The sequence below is a fragment of the Chlorocebus sabaeus genome, chromosome 12 (genome assembly GCF_047675955.1).
Source record: "Chlorocebus sabaeus isolate Y175 chromosome 12, mChlSab1.0.hap1, whole genome shotgun sequence".
Lineage (NCBI taxonomy): Eukaryota > Metazoa > Chordata > Mammalia > Primates > Cercopithecidae > Chlorocebus > Chlorocebus sabaeus.
The window spans coordinates 45773723-45789368 of NC_132915.1; the positions used below are offsets into that span (position 1 = coordinate 45773723).

General features: G+C 38.3%; 1 protein-coding gene across 10 annotated transcripts in view; it reads right to left on the reverse strand.

Moving 5' to 3' along the window:
* The window catches only part of BNC2 (basonuclin zinc finger protein 2), a 454964-nt gene that overhangs the window by 21571 nt on the left and 417747 nt on the right, over positions 1 to 15646 (reverse strand). For all 10 annotated transcript variants that reach the window (XM_073021623.1, XM_073021622.1, XM_073021620.1 and 7 more), the window contains one exon: positions 250 to 2219. In XM_073021623.1, coding sequence (XP_072877724.1) covers positions 250 to 2219 — 1970 coding nt within the window. The remainder of the gene's footprint in view (positions 1 to 249; positions 2220 to 15646) is intronic.

A 15646-nucleotide genomic window follows, 5' to 3' on the forward strand; every position in this document is an offset into this window, starting at 1 on the left:
AGAGCACAGAGAAAAATGGCGTGCATTACGGGTAAGATGGCACATGATTCTGCATGCTTAATCATCACAAGCACCAACTGCAACAATCCTTCATGAGCATGGCAGCCTAGTTATCACGTGATCACTGTGGACAATCTTTACAGTGCATCAAAAACATCTAAGTTGGATTTCTTTTAGTGTGAAGTCCAACATGACTGAAAACTGGCACCCTCCACCCCCAGCAGGAGCAGCCAATGGAGATTTACTGACCTGTCTCTGCTTCGGCGAGAGGGGAATGCAGCATTGCAACCAGCCACTGTGCAGACGTGCATCTCTTTCAAGTGAACATTCCTGTAGTGAAGTTTCACACTGTAGGAGCTTTTGAAACTCTTCTTGCACACATAACATATTTTGGGATCTGGGCTAGAACACAGGTCACCTTCTGGGGAGAACTTTTGAGGGCTGCCATAATTCAGAGACGATGTAAAGCTCTCATGCAAGGCAGCCATGCTGGCACCCCCACCGTTGTACAGTCCATACTGGCTCATGTAAAACATGTCGTAAGTGGGGTCTGTAAATTCTTCCTTCACCTTGATGACGTCCTGGTGAGAGGGCTCACTGTGGTTCTCATCAGGCCTCTCACTATTCATCAGGACTTTTTCGCTCACTTCGCTGTGAATGTGCTCATCCCCTTCCATGGATTCCTCGCCCAGTTTGGGCTCCGAAGACTCAGACTCGTTCTCATAGTCCCGCTCAGGCTCTTGGTCTTCAGAAGTCATGCTGTCGGCCCTCCTTATTTCAGTCCTTGAAATGCACCGGGTCCTGTTATGCTTAGAAAAGTCCTTCACAGACATGCCTGGGCTCATCTCCTCTTGGGAGTGACAATGATTGTCATGGCTCATGTCATTGACCACAGCTCCACCATCATTGGGGTCATCATCTTCATCATCAAACTCATCGGCGGTATCAATAATTTCCTTCTCAATCTTCACAGGCATGCTTGACTTCCTGGGCTTTTTCTTGGGTGCCAGGTCAGTACTGGGCTCATGGGTGGCCATCATCACTGCTGGCACTACTGGCTCAGAGGGTGGCGGGGGGTGCTGCTCTATGGTACCACTGGTTGGAATGATGGGACTGGTTGGGAGGGAGGTTGGAGGACTCACCATTTCCCCTGGAGTGAGTAAACTTCTATAAAATGGAGGAACTGGTTGTACAGTCTTTAGCCCAGAAAACACCAGCTGGCTAGGGAGAGGATTTTGCAAGACAGGGTCTAGAGGGGGAGTGGTAAAACCCATTGGGGGCCGGCCAGGGCTTGTGAGTGCCAGATTTGATTTTGTACTTGCTATGACAGGGGTGGCAGCTCCTGAGGTGGCCCGAATTAAATCTTTATCTCGGTTATTCCTTAGCATAGGCATGTGAAGGCGAGGATTGGGGTTTGCACTGTGGCGATTACGACTTCGGAGGGAGCTAAAGACCATGTTGCAACCTTCAATGGTGCATCGATGTTTGATCTTCAGGTGAACAGCATTGTAATGAATTTTGAGAGTACCTTTGTCATAGAACGTCTTCCCACATGCATTACAGAACACTCTTCCCTTCCTAGAGGCTGACCCCATCCTTCTCATCCGATGAATCCGGAATGAGCTTTTTGGGTGTTCAGTTTTAGTTAAATCACTGACTGGGGCAGAATTCTGAATGGGAGAGACACAGGCTGGCTCGGTTTTGGGCTCCACATTAGTAATGCTGGTCAGGGCATTTCTATTGGGTGTTTGATCATTCTTATAAGGTGTGGGAGAAACTTCAGATTCACTGCTCTCATTATATTCATTCTGAGTTGAAAGGCTGGGTTCCCGCAGCCTCAACCCTGGTTGCTCTAACAGTAGCCCATTTGGAGGCAACCCTAGCAGTGGCGCTGAGACAGGGTTTATGTACTGGAATGGAAGCAGAAATGCAAGGCTGTTTGGGATGTTTTCAAAGTGATGAATGCTGGAAGGATTGCTGTTCTCTAAGTGAGCAAGGAGGCTGGGACTCCTGGTGCGATTATTGCTCTCAATGAAAGTCCTTATATCTGAGTCTGTCTTTGAAGATGGTACAGCCACAGCCTGCCCTTCTTTCTCCTGAATTGCCATCAGCTCCACAATGGATTTGGTTTCTCCAAACCGCAGAAACTGCTGAAGGGTGATGATTTCCTCTTCTCGAGACATGATGGCCCAGCGGTCCAGCACCTTGCCAGCAGCATCCTAGAGGCCACATCAAAGAAACAACAAAGACAAACACAAAAACTTATTGATTGTGCATAATTATTCAATGCAACTGAAGGTGCTCTGTGTGCTCATAAAACACCGAGAGCAAGAGCAGAAAACAACATGCAAGCACTGTTAATAAAAGTCAACCCACAAAGCAAACTTTTCTGCCATGCAAATGTAGTAATTAGAGTCACAGTTAGATAAACAGATTGAGTTTAATAATGTCAAAGCAAACAAAATGTAGACCACTGGGGCTCTGTGATCTAAAATGCCTTCAGTACTGCTTTTTTTAAACAACAATGATCTATATACTATGCAACTATTTAGCATATATTAGTATAAGATGTGAACTCCTGCTGTGAAATCCAATATAAATGAAAAAAATGGTACCTTAGTCCTTATTAAATTGTGATACTATAGGAAGGAATTAAGTACATTTTGTGAAATTTACTTCTTCAACATAAGCAGACATGACACTGGATTCAATGATGAAAATTCCTTTAAGTAGGAGTTATGTGAATTTCTGAATCAAAAAGATGAATAAAGTAGCATTACCCCTCATATCATGTTACTAAACTGTATCTTTTTTTTTTGGAATGGCTATATTTTAGTATCATTTAATAGCAGGCAATTTCATAAGGAAGAGTAAGAAAAACATCACTCATAAAAGGTAATTGTACTTTTCCTGAAAATTGGTTGTAATCCTATGATTCAAAGTTTGAGTTAGACTTAATGTATTTGACTTTTTATGATCTTGTTATAAATGACAGTCATAGATATCTAAAAAGTAAACATGTGATGGATTTAGATAGAATAAATGTGTAAAAAGTTGTCTCTCAGCATCCTCCTCTGATAGCAAAGGGAGTCCACAGAGAATACACATCAGTAATCACCAGACTATGTGTTGTTAAATATACATTAAAAAGCATTTCACACTTTCATTTTTGCTAGTAACTATGAGATTTGCCTGGAGGTAGGACTTTAAAATCCTGCAATGTAATGTCAGGCAATCCATTTCAGCATGGATTGAGAGAAATCTATTCAAACACTTAAATAATGACTCCATCACTTTCTAGGGCACCATTTCTTCCCATTGGGACAGCACACTTTGCATCCCTCTGTGAATGACACTTGCCCCAACCCTGATCATGAATTTAAGAAAGCATAGTATCTTCTTAAAAACAAAATGACAAGATACTTATTAATTACAAACGGAAAATCATAACATTATCATGGAAAAACCTAACAGACCCTATCTTAAAAGGGTGATCGAATTTACCACCGTGAATGGAAATCACGCCATCATGTACCGCTCGTTAGGACACACTAAGAAGGGCACAATATCACTTTTGTGGCATTCTTCTAATGATATGGTTTGGCTGTGTCCCCACCCAAATCTCATCTTGAATTGTAGCTCCCATAATCCCCAAATGTCGTGGGAGGGAGCCGATGGAAGTTAGCTGAATCATGGGGGTGAGTCTTTCCCGTGCTGTTCTTATGACAGTGAATAAGTCTCATGAGATCTGATAGTTTTATAAAGTTCCCTGCACATACTCTTGCCTGCTGCCATGTAAGATGTGACTTTGCTCCTCCTTTGCCTTCCACCATGACTGTGGGGCCTACCTAGCCATGTGGAACTGTGAGTCCATTAAAACTCTTCCTTTAATCGACAAACACACTGTAAAAACTTCAACACCTCAAGTCAATCATCAGAAATCATCAGGCAAACCAAAATTGAGGGGCATTCTACAAAACAGTAGATAGTACTCTTCAAAGTGTAAAGTTCAGGAAAGATTTATTAAAAACAAAGAATGGTTCCAGATTAGAGGGGACTAATCAAATAAAGTTGTGTGATCCCAGACCAGAAAAAAGACATTAGTGGGAAAATTAGCAACAATTGAATAAAGTCTCTTGATTAGTTAGTAGTATTATACCCATCTGAATTTTCCAGTTTCAGTCACTGTACTTTGATTATGTAGAATGTTACACTAGAGGAAGCATGATTAGAGGCATAAGGGATCTGTACTGCTTTTGCAAGGGAAAAGTCTCTCCTCAACCTGTAGACATAAAATTCTCTCTGAAACACTGCCCTATGGTCTGAATCATCACAGCTAGTTCGATTAAGTGGGTATTTGTCATTTACTTGAATTACTTTTTTTAAAAAGCCCTGATAGTTATGTGCCCCCGCTTTGTAAAGCTCACTTCTAGCATCCTACCATTTTACATAAAGAATATGTGTAAGTACGTGCATGTGGGTGTCCATTCCTAAGAAAACTGTCAAACACATAAGGGTGCAGATATATGGCAACCCCAGATGATACTGAAGTCCTGCCATCAGCATTTTCAAAACCTCACTCATAGCAGTTGGTATCGTTCACATCCTACTTTTGAAACAGGGGTAACATAGAAGAATGTTGGTGCTATAGGTAAATAGAGAAATAATTTGTGATTTTTAAATAGATTATCTCATTTGACCCCTATCATAACTTCCAGAGCTCAGAGAACAGATGAGAAATCAGGAGAGAAGAAAGCTAAGATAGGTTGTTAAGGTTGCCAAGATACTAATTTGAGGCCCAGGAGTTGAACACAAAAATTCTGACTCTAAGTTCAGAGTGTGTCCACAGTACTCAGTGGCTGTCATTCCATGATGCCATTTCCCAGGTAAGCCCATTGAGTTTGTGGTAGTAAAGAGCAGGACTTCTGAGGAAGTCTTTCTCTAGAATGCTATAATGTTCTCTTCTGTACCATCTTTCTTGTACCATCAAATCTACTCTCTTGAGTGTCCTTTTACAGAGCCTTTCACTACAGATTAATTTCTCAGGCTGAGCCCCAATCTGAGCAACGTACAGTCATATCTTCTCCAGGTTCTTCCAAGGTAGCCTGTACCTAAATCTACATGTCAATGAAGTACTTACACAACTGACAGCCTCTGGTATTAAAATGCACCTCAGAAACCATAGCAACTGATCAATCCCACCTAAGGCATCTCATTTCCATCACCCTTCTGTCTTCTTTCTCCCAACAGTACAGAGCAGTCCCATATGGTTTCTCCTGGCCCGCCACAATGCTCGCTACTATTTCTAAAACTACTGAAAACTACTGCCTTTCAGACTGTCTTCTAGCGCTCAGTTGTTGTCTCTGCTAAAATGGAGTCTGTTACATTAAACCACTTGCTTCCGGTGAAAGAGATCCAGGTAAGTATGATTTAGAACTCTGATAGTTCCTGAATCATAAAAGAGAAGTTTCATTTACAGTGGTAATAGAAGCAGCAATTTATACTTACACAGATAAACAACAAAGCATATTTGCAAACAAATATAATTAGGAACGGGACATACAGCTCAATAACACCAAACTAGATTCCCCTTGATAGTGCCATAGGTGTCCTTTCCAAAGAAGTCTCATTGGCTGGGTGTTGTGGCTCATGCCTGTAATCCTGACATTGAGGAAGGTCAATGTGGGAAGATGGCTTAAGCCCTAGGCAACATGGCAAGACCCTGGCTCTACGAAAATTAAAAAACTAGCCAAGTGTGCTGGTCCGTGCCTATAGTCCTAGCTAGTTGGGAGTTTGAGGTGGAAGGATTCCTTGAACTCAGGAGGTTGAAGCTGCAGTGAACCATGATAGTGCCATTGCACTCCAGCCTGAGCAACAGAGCAAGAGTCTGTCTCAAAAAATAAAAAGTCATTATCAATTTGATCAAGAGTATCTAATTCATCACATTTATAAATGGAGAGACTGCAACAAGAAACAAATTGATCTTATACAACCTAACAAGTGTGCAAGCTAGATGCTAAGAACGGCTACCAGTTTTACTGTATCTTTGACTAACCTGGTTGAAGGGAGTTAGAAAGCATCAAAGGGAAAACAGAAATGCCAAGGTTTTTTCTGAAGATCTCTGTGATAGAAATAAGTATGTTTTGGTACTGTGATTCTGAAACACTAGTTTAAGACTCTTCTGTGAAGGTAACGACCTCTATGCATGGTCTATACTGCTATTCAAAAATGGACCAGTGTCAGTTGGATGGCTTTTTTCATTTCTTAACTCATCTGCAACAAAAGTAACCATTTGGAAAATTTAGGACAACTGGATACTGCTACAACAACTAAAGTCATGACACATTTTTTCAGTCAATTTATGTTTATTGTATTTAACTTAAGTATGGGAAAAACTAGTCCTCCTCGCAAACAGTGTAAATGGTCAAATAAACTTTACAAAAGTAAATTAGAGTTATAAGAAGAATTAGGTATTATCGTGAGTAAACACTAATAAAACAAAAATTCAGTCTGTTAGGCCAGGATGAAGATCCCAACTACCAACCAACTCATGCTGGGCCACTGGTCTTCTGCATGAATAATATGTTAACATCAGAGTATATAACTGAGCTCTTGGCCCTCCATGCAGTTTTGTAGTTACTGAGTCAATTCTTTTAGGTTTTCCCATTTGTAACCAGAGTACAGTGACTTTTAACCCTTCAGGTTGAAAAATGTTATTGACAAAATGAGGATAAGATTTACCATGTTAAGTTAAATGCAAGGTATTATTATAAGTGTTGATTTCCTGTGAAAATAACTGGCTATACTGTTAATTAAAAGTTGAGTAACACCAAATAATATAGACTTATAAACCAGTTTTACAGGGTTCAGAAAAAGTATAAAAGACTTAAAATATTTATATCTACACATTTGAAATAAAAAGACTTCCTTTTGTTGCTTCATTGGAACTGGTGATTATCACTCGTAGAAATCTGGCACCCTGTTCCTGTATGACTCTGCCAAGTGACTTTTTAAAACGTTTTGTTGTAGGATCAAATGCATGGTTTAAATGGTTTCATTTGAGTCCTTTTCCACATCAAAGCAGTTTAATGATTTGTAGTTTTAAAATCAAAGTTAAAAAAAAGGTTGATTGGTTTATCTTATTGGGAAAGAGGGAAAGTAGGGAAGGAACGGATGTGAAGAGGTAGAAGAGAAACCAAATAAGGGGCTTTGGGATAATCAGACTGTCGAGGGACCCCAGGCTCAGTCCAACATGGAGCCCACCTGTGTTCATGGCAGGCTACAAGTTACATCACAGCACATAGGAAAACAACTGCTTTCTTTCTGTCCAAGAATGGAAATGAGGAAGAAACACTGCACAGAGCACAGATCTAAGGCCTCTCTGCTCCAGTAGTCAAATTGTTAAGAAATAAGCAGCCAGGCACGGTGACACATGCCTGTAATCCTAGAAGTTTTGGAGGCAGAGGCAGGCGGATCACTTGGGGTCAGGAATTCGAGACCAGCCTGGCCAACACAGTGAAACCCCATCTCTACTAAAAATACAAAAAAAATTAGCCAGGCGTGGCAGAGGGCACCTGTAATCCCAGCTACTTGGGAGGCTGAGGCATGAGAATTGCTTGAACCCAGGAATTGAAGGTTGCAGAGTGAGACTCTGTCTCAAAAAAAAAAAAAAAAGGCAAAACAAGAAGCAAACACTGTAAGTGTAAAAGATTCAATTATATGTACTTATTTTCGGTCAAGTTTAAGGCATAATTTAAAGGAAAATACTCAAATGATTAGCTAAAAACTAAAAGTATTTCCCCCTTGATATAACTGTAGAGCTTTTAATTAAATGACACTGACCTGCAGGGACTGCTGACTACCTAAAACAAAATCAGAGTTTTGTGAGATATATTTATTTTTTCATGTCTAGATTGGCACAATGTGCTATCTTAAGAAATTATTTCATCATAACCACGCTGGCAATTTATTTTCATAACCAGTTTCCTATTGTACTTTTCTAGTCTTTTTCCTTCTGTGTTAATTCAAATATCAAAGCAAGAGGAATAGGGTAGAAGGTAGGTAACTTACCGAATTTCAAGTCTACCTAGCTTAAGTATACAATTAGGTAAAATGAAACAGTACTTGCTGAATTAAAAATTGATGAGACAATGCTATGCAAAACTGAAATCAAAAATTTTACCAGGTTTTCTAGATGCTCAAGTCTTAGGGGTAAAGAAATTATGAGCTATCTATACAATGGAATAGTATTGCACAATAAAAAGAGTTAAGCTACCGACATACACTACAACATGGACGATTCCTCAAAAGCATTATGCTAAGAATGAAAGAGGTTAGACCCAAGGACATACATACTCTACTGTTCCAAGCATATGAAATTCTGGAAAAGGTAAGATTATGGGAACAGGAAGTGGATTAGTAGTTGCCAGGGGCATGGGGTGGAGAAAAGGGACTGAGTGCAAAACAACACTGGGGAACTTTTTGGGGTGGTGAGAATGTTGTACACCATGATTGTGCTGAGGTTTCTATGGCCATATAGATTGTACACTTAAAATTGCTGGATTTTATTGTATGGAAAGTGTACTTCAATGAAGTTGATTCAAAAAACTAAATCATGCCAATTGCTTGAACTCTCACACACATAACTCAACATTTACAACTTTCCACTGTTTATAAGCCACCTTACTCCTTGCCTCCTGTATTACAGCACAGCCAAATCACAGGTACACATGCTCCCATTTGCTCCTATTAGTGGAGTGTGCAAGACAATCTACTGTGACATGGTGAGTCAACAAGAAAATTCCTATTTATTTTTACCTAAAGTTGACTTTTTTTGCTAATATCATACACACACACACACACACACACACACAGAGTTTAGAAACAGCTTTACATATACATATATGAGGGTACATGCTCATATATTTTTACTAATGGGGTGTGTAATCATAAAACTATGGAGACCGCCTCCCTACAGAACTACCACTAATATGTAGCAGGCATGTGCTATGTACATACACCTTCACAGACACTCTATAAGACACTGACAATCCGCCTTTGCTTGCCTCCACCTGCCTTGGTGCTGACCTCTTGGTTAGGTGGACATGTATCAGAATGCAACCCAGAAATTAGGAGGTATGTCATCTAACTTCTGGATCACCTCAGGAGTGAGTGATTGGCTCAGACCATTATCTCAGGTAATATGAACAGGGGCATTCGATAAACTTCTAGCTAGGGGTGAGCAAATGGAAAACTCCTAGATCCCACATGTGGGTTGGAGAGAGCTGGCTCTGAGTGCTGAAGGCAGGAGTTTCAGGGAGATATTCTGCAGAAAAGAAAACTTTAAGCATTACAAACAGTTCTGAAGAAAACACTTATACATAATATGTACAGTCCTCTTCTCTCTCATTCTCCTGCTAGTTACCTGTTTTGTAACTGAGGTAGGTACATATGTAATAAGCAGATATTTCAACCTTAAATTGTCATTCTAAAGCCAATATTTAAACTCTTATTAGTCAAAAAGTTTAACTGATCTGACTGCTCCCTACTATTTCATTTTTTTCCCTTTTTTGTTACATTATGTTTCCCTCTCTAATTTGTAAGACTTGGCTTTCCAAAGTGTGCACGGGTCAATGTTGTGTGTCTATGTGCCTGCATGTGTGTGTATGAGCAGGCAAGATGGGGAGAAGAATAAAAATGGCCACACAAAAAAATTCTTACTGAAAACAATAGATTCTGGGAAGCATTTAGGGAAATTTTTCAAGCAATGTTGTGATAATTTCTGAGAAACACTTAAAATTATGTGGAAAAAGAACTTGGCATGTTTATTTGTTTTAGCAGATTTACATTAAACACATATTTCTTGCTGGGCACTGACGGAGAAAGATGCACAGCTAGTATACACAATATACACCAGAGCAGTTTGCTTGTGTAAGTAAACAAAATTATACCGTTCTCTATTCACACAAAGCTCTTTTATGTGACTGTGCTTTTCCAAAATCTCGGGCTAATGTTTCTAGGAGGCCAGCTGGAACAACTGTAATATTTGTAGGCACAATGAAACATACTCATTCATATCTTGGTTGTACCAAATGGTTCAAATTAGAACTTTCTTTTTTTTTTTAATCAACATTTGTTTTGGGTAATGAAAGCCCTACTCAATTTCCACGATTTGGAAAATTGTATTTTGCAGAATTTCTCAACAGCATCACTTTACCTTCAAAATACGATGCTGACCAATCACATCCCTATTCTCCTCTCTAGGACAGAGATGCCCCATGAGTAAGAGTCTTCAGGGTGTGGCATGGGCAGAAAGAATGATTTCCAAATAAAAATTCAGACTGGACTTTACTTGTTAACATTGATCTATGTGAACAAATATGCTTTCCTCATCCACCCCAAACTGCCTTTGTCATGAAGTAAGTATGCAAACATTAGAGATAGGTGTATACCATCTTTCTGTGATTACACAGCTAATGCTAAATGCAGTTCATCCAGATAATAAAAGACTTAATTTGAAATATCGTTCCTATTCTTCCTCTGCCCAAGGGGACACGAATGCTACGGGAATATCCACCATTGGTTAGAATGTTGGGGCTCTCAGAAAACTTTGCATTAAAGAAGTTCCCATCAAGATAAATACCTTATCAGTCTTTGTTAGCTGACATGCTAACATTAACATTAAAATCTTCTTCCTGTAAACACTGCATATAAAGATTGATATTACAAAGGGGTTACTCATTACACACATGTGCATGTACACAAACACACACATGAATACAGAAACTACTGACCTTGACTCACTCTTATTATATATTATCTCATTATAAATCAGTCTTATTCAAAGTGCTCCAACTTAGCGAATGGTGATATAATGAGGTGAGGCATATCAAACTACTTGCAAAAAAAAAAAGTACATAGTCAAAGAATGCCTCCTTGGATAAAAGTGGAAGTTTGAGGAGCATGGCCCTTGACTCTCGTTCTTAGAAGGAAGAAGCAACACGGCAATTTTACGTAACTTTGAAGTAGTGGCTTTGATATATTTTCCAGTATACAAATATTTATATTTTTTTCTGATCCATATTTGAAAAAATTTTCCCAATGGAAAGGATATATTTTTAAAGAAGTAATATATTCACAATTTGAACGATATACTCTCCAAAAATGATCACCCCTCTAACAAAAATAACATAACCAAAATGCCAGGGCACTAGTTTCATGTGGGTCTTGTGATTTTTAAAACATATTGCTTAACATTTGATTTAAAAAATTCTCTGTTACAGAATGTTCTTGATTATGGACCAGATAAGAATGTATAATTCATAGAGTACTATCCCTTTTTTCTTCAGTAACAGTCTATACAGCGTTTTTATCTTAAAAACAGTGATTATGATAGATCACTCTGGGGTTACAACATATTTAATCATAGAAGCTCCAGCTAAGCTCTATTAAAGGCCTGTCAGGATTTCTTCCTTGTACTGAGGAATTTTAGCTTGTCTAGCTTAAAACCAGCCATATGCATTTCCTCTATGGGCATTTGTTTGCAAATAAATAAAGCAGGTGCCTTGCTTTGCCATATAAAAAAAAATTCAAAGGAGTAAATTACTTTCTGCAATGTCTGGAACTGCACTTCAAAGATTCCAAAGTATTTTTCAAGTTACTTCGCTCCACTGTAAATCAAACCTGAGAAACTTTTACAGACACAATACATTTTAATATTTAATAAGAATATCTTAGGAATAATTTAAGTTTCAAAATAGAAAATACTAAATCCAGTTGATATTCCTAGTACACCAATCTTTAAAATCAAATTACCTATGAGTCCTTAACTTAAGCACAGAATACCTAGCCCTATACCTTTAGGCTAAAGCAGATTTTGTATCTTGATTAGGCTAAATATAACATACACACATTTGACCTTAGAGGAAAATAAAATTAATGTTCACATGTAAAGAAGAGTCATATTAAAATCTGTAAGCCTTAATAAAAACCCAGCTTTACAATTCTATTATTCTACTATTGATGCCTAGAATCTGAACACACGAATAATTTTAATTAAAATGTTAAAACGCTTTTACTTTTAACCAACTTGTGTAACCAACGTATTTTTAGAATATGTGTATTTATGACTGAAAGTATGCCTTTATCTGCAAGTTCCTATATTATCATATATTCTGGATGTTTCCCTTGATGTTTCTGTCTGGTGCTGCTTATCACTGATGTGATCAGAGTCACTAATTCTTTTGGATTAACTTTGACTCCCGGTCAATTCAATGATCAATCAGTTCAACTAAAAATTTTGCTTGAAAACTAGGGAAACTGCCCAAGGAGTCCCTAAGAGGTCTTGGAAACCCCCAAATCATACCAGTAGGGTTTGTGAAAATTCTGCAACTTGAAGATAACAAAATAAATGTTATATATCAATAAAACTATGTAAACAAATATCTGTAGTTTTTCGGAAATCTTTGCAGCTCCAAAAACTAGCAGTATTTGTATACAAGAACCTCACCTCAAACCCTTTAATAGTTCTTCACATGGAGATGATAACTAGCAGAGATTCTGAAGGGTACTTATTTTATACTTTAGAACAGCAAAGGAACCATTTGTGATACTTAAGGAAAACACTAGAAACAGGAGGAAACAAAGGGACAGTCCCTGCAGTGGCCTTGTTTTCTTGTCCACTCAGACATAAAGATAAATCCCTGGTCTTAGGACAGCTATAAATCTGCTTGCTTTACAATAAACAGAACTCACCAGAGCCCTCTCTGACATTTTTTCTTTGAGGTCTACATTTTCTAGCTTACCTCTCCTTGTATAACCAAAGTTCTGCTACTAAATTTGTAGATAGTTTCTAAATACTTCTTGGGGCTTTACATTTCTAAACATAAACGCCAGAGTCCCTTGCATTTCCAGACATGCTTTCCCACAATGTCTGAAAAATAGCAAAAATAGGTGCAAAAAATTTTCTTTACATGATGATGGTGATTTTACACATCAAGGAAGGGCCAAAACTTGAACAATTCAAGGCTACAATCTCTAATCTTTGAGGTTTCATCTGCACAAAAAGATTACTGATATTGGTATAGAACTTCCAAAGCTTGAATGGATGATTCTACTTCACATATTATACTCTGAATTACTTTACAACTGAAGCTGACTGAACAACCCCAAGGAACTTTAACATATTCATTAGGATGTGAGGGAGTAGGGGGAGAAAGGGACGGAACACTCACTAAGCAGTATTCCATAAAACAGTGAGGACTGAGTATTCCATAAAACACACTGAGGACTGAGTGTGTGATTGAACAGAAAGATGTATTAGGAGATTTAACTTTGTTCTTTTCTGGGTATAAGAATAACTGTAGAACACAAAGATTAATTTCCTGCTTTAGCATTCATCAGGGAACAACACATTATTACTTGTAACACATACACAAGGCTGTTGATGGATCTACTTTCCTTTGATTGCTCAGATTAAATGTGTTCCTATAAAAGACACCCACACAAACACATGTGTGTATAATTATAAATCCACATAGCATTAATAGTTTGTGTTTCTGTATATTTACAAGCCACTATCAACATAGAGACTATATATTTTATTGGGCCACAAAAGAGAGGTGTTTGGGGTTTGGTGGCTGACTGAACAAATATAGATCAAAAACAGAATAATCAGAGTAAACAATCAATATATGTTACTATAACAAAAACTCAGAAATTCAAAATGAAAAAGGATAAAAGGAGAAAGCGTACATTACAGAGCACAAGGTAATAACGGCGTCTGCGTGCCTTAATACCCTCTCGTCCCAGCAGTCCTGACTTTCTAAGCAGCCCACTTCTCCACATTAACGGTAGTCATTTGGAGAGCAGCAAACGTGCCATTAGAAGCACTTTTACAAGTGTATATTCATCCACCAATTAGCTTAATGTGGCCGCTTTCTGCATATTTTCTATCCAGGCTTGCACAAATCTTATTAATATTTCCCCCTAGCGCTTTGACAGATTACCTTGTCATTATGCATCCTGGAGCCTTTTAAACAATATGGGTAAACTACTGTTTGTGAGGTTAATGACAATTATCCCCTAATTACTGCATAAGTCACTCAGTCCACTTTATCTCATAGGCAGGGTTCTGCTCTGTGTATCTGCCATTGTGTCACTGTAAATGAATCTTGTATTGCTATGTTTATCTGCCATTGCCTTGTAAATTATACTGACAGAAGAATGAACAAATTACTGCATGTCATCACTTAAATACTACTTCTGAAATAAAAATAAAAAAGCTTCAGCACAGAGCTTAAATTTTAGTGGATCACAATTAGTAAAAACATATTAAATGTTTTATGTTGCATTTTGGAGTGATAGCTTGGAATGTAGTAGTGGAATCACAACAACGGAAATGGGGGTGAGTAGGAGGTGAAAAGTAATGAGAAAAAAAGTTAAAGGCGGGGCGGGGGGTTAACTAAAATTGTAATGCCAATATGATGACCTGAATACATTTCCTATTATTTTGATAGCTCATATGGCATTCTGGAAGTATTTTCCAAGGTTCATCAATTTTAAATCAAATTAAACGGGTTAGGTATAAGCCACACTCTTCAGCTGGGATCATTTTTTTCGGTGACTTATAACTAGTTCAGACATAAAACACAGAATCTTTCTAATTGAGAACAGATAATGTAATAAAGGCCACAGGCTAAGCCAATTTCATTGATGCATTTTTAAACATTATTAAACAGGTTCAGAAACAATGTTTCCAAAGTTGCATTTGAAATTGTTTAATAATGTTTACATCAGTGAAATTAGTTTAGGCCATTGCTGCATCACAGTGACCACATCTGCTCTGATAAAATTTACAGGGAAAATTAGCACAAAATGAGCATCTTTAAATAATAATTTAAAAAAGACAGACTGCATCAACTGCAGATAATTTAGAAGAATTTGTTTTTAATCTGAAATCTATGATTCTGCAGATTATCAGGTAAATAAATGTTTGTATGAGAACAGGAAGAAACATCTGGCTTCCTGAGATGACTGCCATTTATTGAGTATCTTAAAACATTTTCGAATGTAAAATATTACACCAAGGTGGCTGATAACTGGCAAGCATAAGTAACAGGGCCACACCAATCAGAAGGATAGCTTTCAACTCTCAATTAATTGGGCGTGCAGAAAGCTTGCATCAAATCGCCTTATGACAGCCACGGGTTTGTACAGAGAGGCTCGTAACACTGATGATAAAGCTGTTTGGTAGAAACATGCATGTACACCATACAGTACCTCTTGGTGCACTTACTGAACAGGTTGGAAGAAACAGCTGCAGCAAAAGGAAAGGGAAACATGAAAGCCAGAAATTGACAGGCCTCGCCCAGGGAGTCTAAGCACAACCCCTTGGGTTCTGATCCCCAGAGAGTAATCTCAGTGTCTGTTCTGCATGAAAGCAATGCAACTTCACCTGAGCAGGTGCTGCAGGCAAAAAAAAGAAGCGCCATACTCTTTTCTTTTAGTCTTTGCAGTTAAGGGGACTGAGATGCCAGTTAAGACAGACATCACTGTGACAGCCAATAAAGGGTTAAAATCTTTCCTGATTTATTTAACTATCTAGGCTATCTATGGATATAAGGCTGAGGAAAGTGAATTTCCAAAT